The following is a 17,898-nucleotide window of genomic DNA, read 5'->3' as shown; positions in this document are numbered from 1 at the left end:
ATTCTACATTAATGAAAGCAACACGACAAAAACTATATACAGACAGTGATTTTCTGTGAATTTCTCATTTCATTTTGCTCTCAGATCCCCCCCAGTTTCCTCTGTTAGATTACGCTGCTCATTTTGGCATTTAATATCGCCACTCACACATATTATGCTGACATCCAGAGCTATAATCTGATTGACTCATCATATCATCTTGTGCAAATGTTTGCATCAGCAGATTTCCATATGAATGCTGTTTAATATAGACTTTCATCACTGTGATATTATAGCTCAGAGTTGTGTAATCTTTGAAAGATCAGCACTTTTACTAGAGTTCAGACACTCAGTTGTGACTGTTTTGTTATCAGTGATGTCATATTGTTTATTCGAGCATAATACGCATAAAACTAAGAATATGTAGTGCTGACAAATACAAGGTAAAATCTCCTATTTTACCTTATATTTATCCTGCATATTTGATGATTTGACCTATCTGAAGGAGGACTGGAACTATGGGATGTTGTCAGTGGAGTCCCCAGTTGCAATGTGTTTATTTTTATACCACCTAACAGGTTATGCAGCATCGTATCATCACACTCTTCAAGATTTGTGTGTCAGGTGTCTCAAACACAACTAATGGCTACAGAGAGATTACAGTTAGTTTTATTTATTCAGGAAAACTAGTCAAAAATGAAGCCCTTCTCTTTTACACAGTGACAGTTCCAGCTTATAAATGACCTGAAACAGAATTTATGCCAGGCCTGGAAAAGTCAAATCAGAGTCAATGGATCCTAATCGATTACACAAACGAGCAATCGACTGGTCATGAAGTGGAAAAGCGTTAAAATGTTACAGTAAATTCACTTGATAGCAGAATTAATTGACCCACATGACCCGACCCACACTGACCCCCTTTTTCCTGTCATCACTCCGTGCACAAGATCCTCAGCGCCTGCTTTAACTCTTTCACAATGATGGCTGTTGCACATTTGTCAGAACAATGAAAGTGGAGCAGGGAGCTGGCGGCCAACAGGGCGCCAAGACACCCCAGGGATCTGGCTGTCCGTCAGACAGCCAGGATGAGTTGCAAAGCTGTTTGTACCACAGATGGCTGATCAGTGCAACTGACTCCCTTTTTCAGCGGCCTGGCACTGTCACCGTGTCTCATCATTATTCCCACAAGAGAGTGTTTGGTTTGGTGTGTGTGTGTGTGTGTGTGTGTGTGTGTGACTGTCTGTTCTGGAAGGTTGGTCTGTGACATGCAGGAGGTAAATGTAAGCATGTTTCTCTGGTGTTTGACTGGGATTATGCATGAGCCCGTGAAAGTTGAATGGAGCGCCGTGTGCACGCCTGGCGCAGGTGTCAGGGACACATCGCTCGAGCGAGTGCTGGAATGTGATATGGAGAGCAACAGTGAGGCTGCGGTGATACGCTTTCCCCTGTTATATGCAGATCGGATCAGACTGAGTCAGTCTGGCTGCGCGCTGAGAAGGACTCAGAACAAAGTCCATCTCTCTGCCTCGCCACTTTCACGATACTATTTTACTCAGGAACTTGGTCACCTTGAGCTCAGCAGGGTTGGAAATGAGCATTTATTTTTTTTATTTTTTTTTTAAATCCAATTTTTCTGAAGCGTTTTAACAACCAACACAGAGAGATAGGAATCATGCAAAGCCTTCTTAAGGAAACCACAGGAGATAATGTTGTCATCTTCAGTCTCTGGTTGATTGATGATTACGTCATGTCTGTCTAAGATTAAGCCTTGACCTCTTTATTGCTTCCAGGTCTGGAAAGGCCAAAGGGGCACATGATGGTTCTTCAGGCCCCTGCGCTGTTTCTACTCACCAGCCTGCTCTGTGTCCTTCAGAGGCAGCGGTGTCACACCATGGTCATTTCAGGTCAGAACACTCTGCTTTTCCCACACTCATTATTTTTCATTTCAGTTTTATGTGTAATGGCTTTTTATTATTCTTGCATAAACTTTAATCACAGTCGTCATATCTTTATTGTTAGTTATTATTTTAAAATTATGCCATTTGAATACTTCAAAAAGTATCTTCCAGGACATAGGCCGCGGCTCTTTTACTGTTGAAGTTTATGTTCAAAGCTTCTATTAAAAAAGAAATGATATCAATTTCAGTCAGGATAAGCAGAAAATTCAGCATGACTTTCGTTAATAGCGTCAAAATTAAAAATCATTGTCAAGGAAACGTGTTTTCTGCTCTGTAAACGACAATAAACACTGAATCAGCATGTTAACGTAGAATGACACCACATTATGTGACGCAATGGCTCCATCTAGCGGTAATTTATTATTAAAACATGTTCCTACAGCCTCACTCTTTGAAACACTTTCAGGTTTCAGCATCTGACCTATAAGTAGTCTGATGTTTGTTGCATTCAACTTCCACAGGAGAGCTTATGTTCCTCTGGAGATGAAGAATTTAATGCCTCCATAAAGTTAAATGCGTCTATACCTACATTAATTATTGTGTTGTGTGTTGCCGCTGTTTAAATCTGCTGGCAAAGCTAAAAGATTATAATAAAATAAAATGTTACGGTTAAGGGAAATACCCTAGACATTTTTTTCCTCAGTAAAATGTTAAATGAACTGTGTAATAACACTCACTACTGTTGTTGATGGTATTTCAAGGTACAGATAAACTCACGGGGAATCGTGAGGACAACAGCCAAACATCAGTACCAGAACCATCATCTGAAGACAACAGCTTTGGATACAAAGGTAAGTTAATGGATTATTGTTGAATTAAATACCACAAATCAAACACAATCATCTTTCTTTTTGTAGACTTAGAGAAAGCAATGGAATAAGAGCCATGCTGATCTTCTCATTCATGTAGAAGTCCTCATTGAACTGTGCACAGAGATCTCAAAGGTCATGTTGCACGCTTGGATGCATTTGGTTGCAATCAATAACTATGTATTAAAACTGGTAATGCTAGCAAAGCATCTTGCATGTGGCCAGCTGTTCTGCTGTGGCTCCACTCTCTGCTGACATTAGATCAAATAAAATCATCTTCAAAAGGCTCTAATTTAGAATGCTCTTATAGCAATGATGTTTAGACTCCATCCTGCATGGAGTTAGTTATTTGCTGTCACAACGGCTGTGATGTCAGAAGCCACTTCGATTGAGCAGTTTACACCGCCTCTTCTTCCCATTTATTAGCAGGTTTTCCTGTTAATGTGACAAGTTTCACAAGTGTATCTATAACACTTGTAAAAAAAAAAAAAAACTGTCTGAAATGTTTGCACCGATTCCACATTTGTCCTTTGAAGGACACAAAGTAGCCTGGAAAATCCTGGAAAGAGGTCTAGGCTTCCTCTTGCTGACAAAGAATATAATACCCCTTAATGCCAGTTCAGCATCTCCAGACCTTAAGCTCTGTGTCCAACGCCAGCACAATTCAAGCCTCCCTTCAGTTTGTCATTTACTGGGAAGGAGTCAGACATGAGCAGTAATGAGCTGGAACATTTAGCCTCTGTTTTCCTGGAAATAAAACATCTGACTTATTCATGACATCTTTTCCAACTGGTCTTTCATCCTTATTCAAAAGTGTATCCATATTTTCCTTTATAAAGTCTCAATTGGAGCTTTTAATGGTCCATCTGATGCAGATTCTGGAGATAACGGTTGTCTGGTGGAAGACAGGGGGTCTTTTGAAGAGATAGTAATGTGTTTGTGGCGCTGCGGGGGATGAAGATGACAGCATGCCCAAGTCTTAACAAATCAATAGGCTGCCAGATTTTTTTTTCTTCCCACTTTGGAGTAAGACACTGTTCATTTTTTTTTGGGTTGCAATGTTTTCCATCATTTTTGCTTTCAGACTTTTCTGTGACCTGAAGCATCTTGAGTGATGTGCAGCAACACATGGTCACAACGGGCAAAGACACTAACTGGGGGGGTGAAGAAGTTGCACAATTATTCCTTCTTTTTAGAGAGTTGGCATGGAAATAAAAGCCGGATTATAAAAAAGAGTGCTGCCAGTGTTAGAGATGTGTTTCAGACGCAGTTGTGCACACCTCTGCTGCCCCAAAAGAGGCAAAACCAGTCGACAAGGGAGTTCCTAGCTGAGGCCAGGTTCGTTACTCTGTGCAAATTCCAACTGATTTATCCTTTTATAAAGATTTCCTGGATTTAGCTTTATGATTTTTGCAGATATTTTCTCCCCTGGCTCTCAACCAACTGGAGAGCTACGCTGGAGTGAAATAAATAAATAAAAATAGGCCTCAATACTTGGCACACGTCTGCTCAAAATCCTTGCCATTTTATTTGCTGTGTTGCCATGAAGACGCACATGTCTTTGTGTCCATTTTTCCACCATCTGTTCCTGGATATTCTAGCGTTGGAAAGGAATTTGGATTGGGACCAACTATTCCAAGGCACTTCAAAATTCTCAATTCAAAAGCGACAGCGGGACCTATTCTCTGCTTTATCCCTGCTGCAGAATGTTACTCCATTCTCGTTATTAAATGAGAATAGTTTTGTCGTCGTTACACAAGACCAAGATTAGCAGGGATGCAGAGACGATCGATGACTGCAAGAAATGTAGGAGCAAAGAAGCAGAGGTCACTGTTGGTTGACTTTTAAAGACAAACACAAAAGGAGCTGAGTTATTTTGATGTTTTTTGTTACTTTTTACATATGGTGTAGCAGAAATAAAGAATTCCAAGGTGGGTTTAATACCTTTTGTTTTACTTTTGTGCAGAAACTGCAGGCTTTATTGCTGATTTGAGGTCTCTGAGGATCATCTGAGCTCCTCTAAGGACACAGATTAAAGGTTCTGAAGTGAGAGGTCAGCACACCAGTTCATTCAAAGAAAGATTCCCTCATGAGACATGTGTTTCGGGGCACTGTCAGGAGGACTCAACCAATCCTGCAGCAGTTACCTTGGCTTCAGCCTGTGTTTCAGAGGTGTGACCAGCAGAGGGAGTGCTGACCTCCTCAGATGACAGACATGCTGGCATCTACTGGGGTTCAGTCACTTCCTGCTGCTTTAAAATGGATTTTATTGAGGTAAAAATTTCGCTTTTGGAGCAGTTGGACTATTCCACTAGGTTTGATATCAATACGTAATTTGTAGGGTCTTTTATTTCCAACACACTTAAAGTATCACTTAAATTTCTAAGGAAGGTGAAAGGTTATGGTGGTAAAACACCGGGGAAAATATTAAAAAGAAGTCTATATATATATAGGCTCAATGTAGGCACAGATCCAGGATCGTTAAGAAAGCAATATTCTAATACCCCAGCCCCTTTGGGCTTTAATAAGTACGTGCACAAAGCCCTCTCTCTTCATAGGAGGATAAAAAGGATAGATCATTCACCAAGGTCAAGTCATCCGCGCTTCTGCCTGAAGATACTTTTAAAATATTACCGTACTTTATAAAAAAAGACTGATATTTTAAACAAAACGCAGCCAATTACTTATACACTCTAGGTCAGGCTTCTTCCATTCAAGGAACCACTTTGGGCATCTGCCACTGAATGCTGAAGCTACGAGAGCTCAGCTTTTATAACAGATCATTAATAAGGTCGTCATAAATTGGTTCATTAGGAAAGAGGAGTCTGGGGTTGTGAGGACGTGCGGTTGAATGGTGCCTGACTGGTAGAATCTCCCCCGCACAACAGAAAAGCCTCTCTGAGTGGAGAGGGAAACCAAATCCATCAGTGTGCGCAGAGACGCGCTGCGCCTCCATCCAACCAGCGCCAGCTCCTCCACCAAACCGGGGCGCAGCTCCACATTTAAAGCGTTAAAGTGAGCGCAAGTTGAAGCTTCTGCTCTCTGGTTTTCCGGGTTTTTATTTGATTTTATTTTTGCCTGTAGTTCCCGAAGTGGAACCAAGATCATCTCCGATCACAGATGAATTCAGCGAAGTTGTCGGCGTCTGGAAGTGAGAGGTTCGACGGGAGCGGAGAGAAGCAAAGTGGTGTCGAGTGGAGCACTTCTCCAGTGTGCGACCATGTCTCAAAACTTTGATTCAAACAGAGAGTCAGTGGCAGAGGAGCAGCTCTGAACGTTGGTATCTCTCTGGACTCTTGTTCGGGAACTCTCTTCTTCATCTGGACGCCTGAATCACCTTTAAAACGCGCGCGTTAGATGAAAAAAGACGCGCATTCTGACCGGATTTCGACCGTCTCTAGCTGCTCCTGAATGATGCCTGCCTGTTGGACGGGGATTTACTGTCTGCTGACGCTTGTGCACGTTTGTTCAGGTAGGATGCAGATAGAAGATAAATGATAAATTATTCATGCGTGGAAAGTTTAAATACAGTAATTAAATTGCATTCAGGCGTGTGATGGCGACAGAGAGAGGACGAGGTGAGAGGTAATCTCTTGGTCTCTCAGGTTTTTCTGTCACCTTTTACTCCAATCAGCAGAGGCTGCTTGTGGCCCCTGACTCAAGGGATGGTCCACACCCTCACTAGTGAGCGCATGCTTGGTACAACTTCCAGGTAGAAGTGGACCGGTCCCTTCCATTGCAGATGGATTCCCTTCATTAACGGTGGGGAACAGGTTTTTAGGTGGTGTGCTTATCTCTGAGAGAGTCCACAGATGCAGCCGGTCAGCTGGGTTTATTGCACCAAGCCGTGCGTTGTGCAGGCTGTGTACGAGCTGAAGCTCTCGCGGCTCAGCTGGAGGCTCGGGAATCATGCTGGGAAAATTAGCTCAGGCAGAAGGTTGATAACATGCTGTGATACCACAGGCAGAGGTCAGGCAAGAAAAGTTTTTGATGGAGTTCTGATAACATCCCATAACTTTTCCCACATCAGACGCTCCCGGCGAGAGCCCCGCTTGCTGTCTGATAGAAACCACCTGATAAGATAGCTCTTTTTGCCTTTATGTCTGCCTTTAAGTCCCGTGCTTCTCCTTTCTTTGGTTTGAATGTACGGCTCAAACGGAGGCTTCCATGTCCTCAAAGAGCACACAAAAATGTCTGACATCAGTTTTCCAGCTCGTTCTTTTCGAAATTTCCAGAGGGACAAGCTCTTTACAAAAAGTCGAGCGTGTCTGGAGTTTGAGGAACCTGGTACTTAAATCAGACAATCCATCAATGCCTTTTTTGACTGCATGCAGCAATTCCTACAAAGCCTGGGAAGGTGTGTCCAAAGATGGAGGGGAATGGCCCCTTTCAAACATCCATCTGTATGTTTATCACACCTCCGTCCTCCGTGGATATCAAATAATTTAGCAGGGAGGAGTTGCCAGACTTGTATGCCCGTCCTCGAGAGTAATCCACGCTTGAACAAGTCCTAATCAGAAGAGCTCCGTGTTCCGCGTGTACCATCTCATTCCCCTCTGCGTGGTCCCGACTATAACAGGAACGCGAGCTTTGCTGGAAAGTGATTTCATCCAACTCGGAGCGATAAGGGCAGCCTGAAGCTCCCCAATTGAGAGTTAAACCCCCCGCTAATGAATCTGCCCACAGCAAATGGATGCTGCAATAATAATCTAAACGTTGGTCATTAAAAGCATGAGCGTGGACCCACATTTCTTTGTCCCCTACATCCCACCCATCTAAATTATGCGTCCCCAGAGTGATACCGTGGCCTCACGCCCGCGCTACGGCCTGCAAACACTGCCAAAGAAATTGTGGGGAAATAAAAGAACCTGTCGTTCTTTAATCCTTTGTTGGAGATTGTTGTCAGATTGCTGTTTTCAAACAGGACAGGATTTAATAACTATCCTAATTACGTTAGCAGTGTGTGCCCAAAGTCCCCCCTGGGGCGGATATTACCTTTATAACCCTCTCACGCACGTGTTATCTGCGCAGTTGTGAGTACAATTGGAGCTCCGGGGTCGGCAGGTCATGCTTTAATTCCATCAGTGCTGTGTGTTCCGTCCCCGAGGGGAACAGTTTGCCTGAGACCTGTGGCTGACCTGCGGGAGCCAGACGTGCACCAGCCAGAGTTCGCGTGCTTGTGATGTTCCGGGGACTGACACTCATTGCCGCATTGGTTGACTGCTGTGACCCAAACTACTACACGGCACTTGTTATAGGACACTGGACATTTAGCAGTGACGGCATGATTGGGGGAGGCCCGCCCACTGGTGTCTTCTCCGAAGCTAACGAGAACCTCTGTAGCGTTCTTGATGTGACAGCGATGAGCTAGAATCCCGCCGCTAATGAGGACTTTTTGAGTACAGTCTGAGAATTCCTTTGTCTGGCGGATGAGATTCCTTCTCCACTTCTGTTGGAGTAATGCTGCTAACAGGCTTCAGCGGAGACCGCATCTTCATTAATGTTGTTTGATGGAAAGGGCTAACATTCTGGGCTCAGAAAAGCAGAAATGTGTTTAAGGTGTGGCTCCGCTCTGCTCCATTTATAGACCCTGGGATCTGTCGAAACGCCTCGGCTTCTGCGCGTCTGCTTTCTGTTAGAGCTCCTCTTTTCATCTATTTTCAAGCAGAGCGTCGCTGTCTCTCCCATCCTGGAGTTTATTTTCAAGCCAGTCAGTAAAAGACATCATTGAATGAACACCCTTTCACCTCAAAAATGAACAAAGCTTCGTTTTTTTTCTTTTCCCCCCTCTCAGGGTTGTTTGTTTTGCCGTGAATTGCTCAATAGTCCAGGAATGGGCTGTCGAAATTTCTGCCGTTCTTCAATATAATGGAGCTAGATTGCACTTGTTTTATCTTGTACTCAACAGCTATGCAATTGAGCTTTCAGGGACTGTGACCTTGGTGAGTCAAGACAGTTCACAGACCTCATTGTTAGCAGTTTCATGTAGGGACTCAAACACTGTGCAGAGGGACGCACGCAGGTCGGCCAGCTAAGCTAACGTTACGGCTCAGTGGAGGCTAGATGCTTACACTGAACTTTGGCTCAGGGTCTTGTTACTCCCAGAGTGGACGTATATCCTTCCACTTTGGGCTAGTAAATCAATAAAAAAACCCTTCTGTTAGCCATCCCATTTCCTTGAGGTAATACAGTGTTTTAAATAGAATGAGTAAGTGTAAGAAAGAAGGAACAAGGATAAGCCGTTGTCATACAGCGTATTATGGAGTCAGCCCTTGTAGAAATGAGGTCATGCCTAATGCGCGCTGTTTGTTGCAGGTGTTTGGGGATTATTATTACCTGACAAATGCTCATGAGACTGTCGTCCACCAGGATCTCTCCTGGCAGAATCACCCAGACTGCTTATCTTTCCCTGCACAAACCTCCGCAGACGCTGTCGCAATTGTTTGCCTCTGAGCAAATGTGCATAAATGCATACGTAATGGCACTATCTTGTAATGTGCGTTATCAATTTGTGTGCCAAACGCTTTGTGTTTCCTTTGTTTGCTGGCTGGTTTCCTGTGGCCCCGCGGTTGCCAGCCGCCGAGATGGGAAGCGTCCGCGAGCCTGAACAAGTGCCTCTGGGCCTGGAGTTCACAGGTCATCACACCTTTACACAGGCGTAGACAAAATTTACAAATCCTGCGGAGGATCGATTACTGTCTGTCCATCTCACAAATGTTAGCAGCCCCTCGCCGGGAGCTTCCTTTCACACCTCATTCACGCGGGTTTAACTATTTTTTACCATTTTCTGACATAAAAAAAGAGGCACAGATCATTTTCTGTCAATATATCAGCTGAAAATGTTCTGCAAATGTGCATTAGTGGCTTTTTTTGCAACTATAACTCAAGTACCTACTTAAACATGGAGAATTTAAAAATAAAAGTCTTGACCTTTTCATTAAATGTGAGGGAAGCATTCATTTTTTTCTAATTCTGCTAGCAAAATAACACATAAACAGACATGAATTAAAGGCTGATGCCGGTGAAAATATTGGGAATAAGCTTCAATTTACACATAAAACCTGAAAATTGATGCCATTCAACCTTATCTAAGATGGCTGTCTGCACACGACAAGTAAGACTAACCTGAACCCAGCTGACCTCTGTGATAGAAGGTTGAGGAACTTAATCTTTGTAAATACATTTTGGCCTCATCCCTGCTTGTGTCCTAAAAAACCCACCAAAAGCTCACGTCAACGTGAGGAAATCCTATAGATTTGTGCTTTTCAGGCCGTTTAACCTCACTTCAGCTTCCTGTGCTCATGTGTGAAATTATTGATACGCTGAAAGTTGCAATGATCCAGTATTACGCATGAAATAAAACACTGTCCTCTTATATATGTCATAAATCAGCCTAACACAGGCTGCCCCATTTAAATCTCCATCAGGGCTGAATGATTCAAGTGGTGGCAGGTTTTTCTGGTTCTGTTGATGCTCAAACGTTAGAGAGCAACTAGGTGAATTCATATTTTTTAAAAGGACAGCTTTAAAGGTCACAGCAATAGTGTGACCTCAGGGACGCTTCTAAAGATTACCTCGGTGTGAGTCATCTCCTGTCCAGCCAGGCGGTTAATAATCAATAGGATCCATACTCCCAGTGAGACTAAAGCTCCTGAAGATTTCAGCTCAGTCTGCCGTTAAAACCAAGAATCCGTTTTCCAAAGCGCTCATCTGCTTTGTGTTCATAACTCCGTCACATTTGTTTGCAGTTCTAATTGTAAAATCGGTCCTGCGGGCTCATTGGGAACTCGTACTTCAGTGATGATGAAGGTGAAAAAGCGGGCCAGGATGAGGGCGAAGCCCCCAGGACCGACATTGTTATTGCAGCGAGGGGTCCGACCTAATGTTACATTCATTAGTGCTGAAGCCGCTGCTGGAATGCAGCCTCCCAAAGCATCTCCAGCATTCTGACAAGCAGCCTCATTAGCCAGTGGAGGAGCCACTGATGCTTTTATTATGTGGGAAGTGCAGAATGTTGCACCTGATAAGAATGAAGATTCTGGGGTAATTGGCCAGAATATCTGTTGTCGGTGGATTTTGCTTTGGACTACCCTCGGTATGTATTCATGAATCTCATTCAGCTTTATTTATGGAAAAGGCATTATTATGTGTTTAATCGCTTTTACATGACACACCAGTATCAGCATCAAGCTCCAATAAGAGCAAATCATTTAAAACAGATTTAAATGGTTCCCATCTTGGATCAAGAGATCTACCTCTTATTGCATAACTCTGGGAATCTTTCCTACGAGGTATACACACAATCTCATTTTCAAGGTTGTTTGTCATGTTATTTTACCATTGTAATCCAATCTCCCTTGCCATGACGGTCTAAGTGCTACACATGTATCAAATACCAAGTGATGGAGGGACATGACCTATAGCTTCAGGACGAGATTAGGGATCTAATGTGATATTCAGATTAAGTAAATGTACTTGTTCTTAATAGGAAGGGGCTTGACCTGACCACTGTGGTAGAGGGAAGGCCAAAGAACCCAAATGAACCTTAAAATCTGCTCCCAGAAACCCCATGTAGATCAATTTTGACCACAATCTTTTGGCCACGGGCCGTGAAGGACCGGCTGTTGAGTTTGTGAGTCATGCAGCTGGTCGGATCACCCGTCGCCTCAAAGGCTTGTTCACAGTCTCGCCTTCAGCTTTCCTTTCAAAGAAAATCTGCCACCTTGTTGTAAAAAACAGCCAAATACCCAACAGTCAAACGCTCAACACTCTCCCAATGCTGCTGTTATCATCATCTGACTGTATCTCGTGGGGCCGTGTCACAGTTTCCTGCAAATCACGCGTAATCTGATCAAAAGGTGCCAAGTGAGACACATGGAGGTAGGGGTCCTCAGTCCAATAATTAGCCCGTCGTCATATCATGCCGACGCCGTGGACACGGAGATAAAATCATTTCACCCACTAATCCCACATTAAATGACATTTTGCTCCTGAATCTTTGGCATTCAGAAACTCATTTTATTTCCATTCGGACGGATTCTGCTGCCGTAGTTTTTGTCATGTAGTACAAGAATGGTATCAAGTGTGGGCCGCGGCCAGATCATTAAAGAGGCTTTGTTGCGAACCTTTTTTTTTTTTCTTTTTTTTTTGCTCAAGAATGCTGTGACACGTCGTTGCTTTCACAAATCATCGCAATTGCATTTTACAGCCGAGTGAGCCTCTCTTCAATCAGCGAGCGTCCCGGCCCGTGCCAAGATTTTAAACCACTGAATTAGTCAGCTTCCAAGTTTCGTTCTTGCAATGCTCCACATGAAACACACTGAGAAGCGAAGAGAATCTTTATGAGCCTTGTTTTTAAATTCAATGCAGAACAACGTGGACCCGACTGAAAACATGGCTTGAGTGGTATATGTCTCCTGTCAACAGCACGTCTGGTTTCTCTCTGCCAACGTGTGTGATCAGCGGCACCAAAATGGAGCCAAATCAGAAGCTGTTCATACAGATAAACTCATAATGAAGCAGCAGACAGGCGCTCCAGCTGCTACGTGCTAAGCTTATTAGGGAAAAAAGCTTTGGAGAAGTGAATTGTAACTCCTTTTTGTTACGTTGGCTTATAATTGAGACACGTTCAGTCACTCCCAGTTACAAGTTATTTGTCGAAATTGTACTTCAGGTCATATTTTCTCTGTGGATGTGATTGACACTGACAGGTTTACTGTGAAAAAAAGGTCACGGTTTTATTTGAGGCCCAGATGCTGTTTTCTGTCTTTGCTGAACTTTGACATTGTGTCTCTTCCCACTGATCCGCATTATTGTAGTATTCCTGGGCTCTGAAGATGCTCCTAACAGAAAAAAAAAAGTTCTGTCTGGTTTTGTCTGGTATATCTTCATTTACAAAATGAAGATATTGCGCTTAATGAGTGATTTCAAACTCTAATTTGCCATTTGCAATGAACAACCTCCGATTCAAAGCGGTGAGCGTCGCCTTTCAAGGTGGCAGCAAAAATAAATACTATTTTTCGATGCGGGTTGTGTTTTTATCTGACGGTGTAACAGCAGCGGCAGCATTGGCAGCTGTGTTTTGATAAGACTTGGACCCTCGTCTCGTCTAATTTGTCAGACTCCCGCTGTTGTTTTTAAAGCTGCTGCCTAGAGATTTGAGGCTTGAAAAGCAATGACGGACATTTTGTTAGAAATACCGAGGGACAAACAGGAAGCTAAGGGAAGGCAGCACAACCGACCAACTACCAGCCACCGTATTTGGGAATACATTTTCTACAGTTCCTCCTCAGAGACTGTAATCAGATCACCGGCTTCTCAGTTGGGTGAGTTTGGTGCTGAGGGCCAAGTCTATCCCTCCCAGCGTCCATCCACATCTGGGCAGCTGCCGCTAGCAGCGGCACAATTAAGTCTGCAAATAAAAGATGTAGGTCACACAGACGGGCGCTCCAACGTAATGAACGGGCACGCTGATTGAATTAATGCGTTCGTTCAGTGCTGGTCCTGCGAAAGCTATTTTAGGACCTCAGAGGCTCGGAGAAGGCCTAACAAAGAACCGGCATTGAAGTGAGGAAAGGAAGAATCTCTGAATCACAAGGTCAGCTCCAAATGGATTTTGATCTCTGACACAAACAAACCTTCGCTGTGTTTATTTTTTGCCTCCGTCCAGGAAGTCTCGAGCACCGCCTGAGTGATAATCGATGGCCTGTACAGCCACTTTATTTTTCACTGAACGTGTAATTGAGTGTGGATAAGCCTCTCAGATGTGCTCCTGGCCTTTCCTGGCTCCTCTGCCCCACCCCCCCAGCCCACCTATCGCAGTTAAGCCGACTGCAGAGAGACGCTTCGGCCTCGAATCGATGCACATCGCGACGCCAAAAACAGCGGAAAGGGAGTGTGTAGAACAAGCTGATGATGTTTGACGCAGCAGTAAAGGTGCAGTGACAACAAATTCAGTCACGCCTGCGATATTTGAATGCACGTATGTTGGTCGACCACGGTTTTCCTGCCACTGCCAGCCTGATGGATCTGTTCTCCAGGTGCGAACAGTCCTGGTGACCTGGTTGGTTTAGTTGTTTATCCTGAACCAGTAATGTTCTGGTTCCAGCCTGCCCTGGGGAATTCATCGTGTGTGCCTTTGCAGTGAGAATCTACCAGCTGGCAGCCCAGCTCCTCCCCACAATATACTGCACCCTAACTCGTGCAAACTTATCCAATCAACATGTTCTGTTAGTGTTTGTTTATCCGGCCAGGTTTTTAAGATTTCATTTACAGAAATAAGAAGCTGGAATCTGTTTCTCTCGAGCGCTACGATGAACTCTGTGGTTTTTTGTGTCCTACTATTTCCGCTCAGTTGGTATCTGACTCTGAACATCTGGCAGTGCTGCGTGAGGCCTTATCACAGCCCCGACCTTGACTCTCATCCCTGGAATTTGCTTCATTGTGCTAATGATGTGGCAGAGGAAACAGCGCGTACTCAAAACTCCCCTGAATATTCAGTGACATTAAACTGGCCCACCACCACAACAACAAAAAAACTATTAAAACAGTATAGGTGTGTTGGTAGTTTCACCTTTATCTGTGGCCACACACAGACAGGGAAGCATTCCTCCTCTCGCATACTTGTGTGAATGACAGTCTTCAACTGTTCCACTTAATTGCAGTTTATACAGCCTGAGAAAGAATGTCTGGCATTTATTGGATGAGTGTGTTTTACTGTACAAATGATTGTGTGTGTTTGGAATAGGTGCCTATCCTGGGGATGAGCAAAAATAAATGCTCTCCAGTGAGTCACGCCCACCTTTGGGAGATATTCACTTTCAGGCAGACAGCTATGTGAGAAGAGGGAGAGCATTTTTACTAAAATATTTACTTTAAATGACAAGCTTGGCGTTGCATGAAGCCTGGATTTATAACCCTAACCTGGGTCAAAAGCCACTAAAAATGCCTGGGCCAAACCTGTTTTGTATAATTCTTACAAAAATAAGCAGACAGTGAAGATCTGTTTGCACAGAGGTTGTGGGCTGTAACTACTAGAGTGCTGCTATGTTCCTCCTTCAAAATCTGCATGAAGACCCCTCTTAACTTTTCCTTTATTTGCACAGATTATAGGTACCAAGTTCACCCTCCCGACTGAGTGTTCAGGGCTGACGAGGATCTTTAGACTCTTGAATTTCCTGGATTTGCAGTTTCGGAGAAGTTTGCAGAAAAAAAAAAATGCATTTTTCAAAATGTGATGGTTTTATGGTTTGGGAAGTTAAAAGTCTAATTTCTAAAATAATTTCTGCTGCTGGTTGAAGGATCTTTCTGCCACAGAAACATGAAAGTAAATAGTTGGATATAACTCCAAATTAATGTTAGCCAAGACAGCTAATCCCCCTTAATGGACACATAAATCAGCCTTAACCCTTAAATAAACCAGGCATAACAGCAAATAGTGTTGATCTGTGTCAAAGTTCTAAAGGAGAATTCTGCAAACATCCAAAGCCGTGGACCCGGAGCGTCCTCCTACCCTGCTCTCAGCGTGTCCTTGCAGTTAATTATGCCGCTGTATTCGGAAAATTTGGTTAAGTATGTTTGTGCATTTTTATGTAACCATTGGTTAGAGTCAATTATATAATTATGCTCTCTGCGCTCTTCCAGACCTTTTAATGTCAAACTAAATCCACATTACTCAGAACTGGATCTCAGAAGATGGGATTTACAGGGTACTTTTTCTTTTTTGCTGACGTTTCTGTGTAATTAGTTGTGCTTAAAATACCAAAGGTAGCACAGTGATGCACAGGAAAGTTGCGTAACACCACGCGTACTCTCACACGAGCCTGTGCAGTCTAGGGTAGATTTTTGGGGTGCAGAGTTGCTTAATTTGCTTATTTTAGGGTAAAAAAGGGAGCAGAATTGGTCAGACGTCCATGTATTTTCAGGTCAAATTAATGGCACATGTCCCATCGGTCTGCCCGTTTTATGGTTTTTGCAGTACAGAATGAGGCTTCCTTGTCAGTCACGTGTGATGTCATTTCCAGGAGTGTCCTCAGGAAGCTACTGGCAATCTCCGTCGCCCCGTTAAAAAGTGTGGACTTTGATCCGCCTAGGCCACGGATCACAAAGAATCATGCAAACGACTTCCACAGACAGGAGAAAAGTCATTTCCCTAACAAGACGCTGCACCCTCCTAAGCCTCCGCCTGCGTCTGTCAGCTGCCCCTGGCGCCGCAGTGCCAGTAATCCCAATTCTGCAGGTGGAGATTTCCCATTTCCACCAATATGAATCTGTCAGCTGTCAGCAGCTTCAATTGTATAACCTGTTTATTAGTGTTATGAAGTTCAAGCGGATCGTTTTTCCACACTTGGCCATTACTAGAGTGGAAAAGATAATTTGATGGTGAAATGTGAGAATTCTTTCATGTATATTTCTTTGGTTCCATGTTTTAAGAGTAATTTCCTTTCACACACTGTAAATAAACAGAATATATAGTGTTGCATACTTCACAATAAAGAGGGTAGGAACTTGCAAGACTACCAATGCTGCATTAAACACACTTTTGTGCCACATAGTTGTCATATTTGACTGGAACACCATCTACCCTGATATTCAGTTCCTCCTCTTCGCCTTCCCACCTCTAATTTATTCCTATATGTGCTGTTTCCCACAATTTCCCTAAAACCTGTAAGAATGAAACACCAAATAGTTCCTTAATTGTTTCCTGCACTGTTTACTTCCCTCTTTTAGACCCCCCCCCCCCCCCTACACACACAAACACACACACAGATCTGTGGGGAACACAGACCCTCTACCCACCTCCAATTTTCTGCAATTGTGACAAAGCCAAGCGCCGTTCTCTTTTGTGTCTGCTGCTCTTCATTTCGACATCTCACTCTGGATCTTCAGGAGACAACAAGACTGCCGACGGGACGACTCAAACGTATTTGTAGGGACACAGGTGCTACAAATGACCTTTGCTGTCTGCGTGTGTACTCCATTGTGGATTCGTGGGAGTGTTTTTCGCATACTGATTGCGCGCTGGCTGCTGGCCCTTTGCAGATAAAACCTGGGCTTCTGCGAGGGCCAGTTGTGGCCAGCTGATATTGCCTCTTGCTATAATGCCACGGAGCAGAATCAGACTGTCTGGACCTTTAGGTATCTGCCCAACACAGTTAAGAAAGACGGCTGTATGTGTGGAGTGGGCAGCTTGCTTATATTGTTCTATTGTTGGTTTAAATATCCAGACACTGTGTCAAATTGAACTCATTTTAGATGATGCTCACAGCTGTTTTCTGCTCTTGTCTTTATGATATTGTTGTCACGCTTCCTTTATTTGGTTTTAAATTGCTCTCCTTCCTGCCTGGGCGCGGCTGATAATCGTTCTTGAACACAACAGGTGTTATTTCTCGCTGTTTGGTGTGAAATGATCATTTCTGCAAAACATTATTTTCAGGTTCTGAAAATGTAGCCTGTCTTTTACTTTAAATGCAGCCCATCTTTTACTTTTCTGTATTTGCTACCTTAATATTCAGGCTCCTCAGCCCAGCGATTATATTGGTGCAGACATTTTGTGCTGCCTGTGAACTTTCATCCTTGACTTTGAGTTTCAGAGCATCATCACTCCCAGTAACATTTCCTCAAGGCCTTGCTGTACTCCATTGTGCTGTAAAGGTGACAATATTTAAAAAAATAATTATGGCTATTCATCAGCATGTGCTGTCTGAGCATCGTGAATGTAAGCACATTAGCATATCTGAAGCACACCTCAAGACCTTGGTGGAGGGTTTGGCAGAACAGGGGTAATTGCAAATCTTTTGTACATTCCCACCTTTTGTCACTGTTGGCATTCTTAGAATTTTAGTTAGCATAGCTGATTGATGGCATTAAAGGTAAAACAAGACAAAGAAAGTAATTGGAAGAGATAAATTAGCCGAGGCAGCAGGAGGGCTTATCTCAGGTTGATTACCAAGTTAGAGGGAACATTTGGCTGCCTAAAAATGCGATGTCAGCACTTACTTTAATAACAGATGTAAAATTGGACTTATACCAACACTTTTCCATTTTTGAAGGGACTGAGACTTTGAATTTGTGCAAAAATACTACATGGCTCCTGCACATCAGTGGTTCACAGCCTTACTCACAGCATTTCCCTTTGTTTGAGGTGTTAGCAA

The 17,898-nt window shown here is 43.5% G+C and overlaps 1 protein-coding gene across 1 annotated transcript in view; it reads left to right on the top strand.

Annotated features, from left to right (window-relative positions):
• LOC101061060 (roundabout homolog 1-like) overlaps positions 1 to 17,898 on the top strand; it is a 68,194-nt gene that overhangs the window by 2,780 nt on the left and 47,516 nt on the right. Inside the window, exons 2-3 of the mRNA XM_011611468.2 lie at positions 1,770 to 1,883; positions 2,639 to 2,728. Coding sequence (XP_011609770.2) covers positions 1,770 to 1,883; positions 2,639 to 2,728 — 204 coding nt within the window. The remainder of the gene's footprint in view (positions 1 to 1,769; positions 1,884 to 2,638; positions 2,729 to 17,898) is intronic.

The sequence above is a fragment of the Takifugu rubripes genome, chromosome 15 (assembly GCF_901000725.2).
Source record: "Takifugu rubripes chromosome 15, fTakRub1.2, whole genome shotgun sequence".
In the NCBI taxonomy this organism is placed as follows: Eukaryota; Metazoa; Chordata; class Actinopteri; order Tetraodontiformes; family Tetraodontidae; genus Takifugu; species Takifugu rubripes.
The sequence above is the reverse complement of the archived record's forward strand: the minus strand, read 5'-3'. Positions and strand labels throughout refer to the sequence as shown.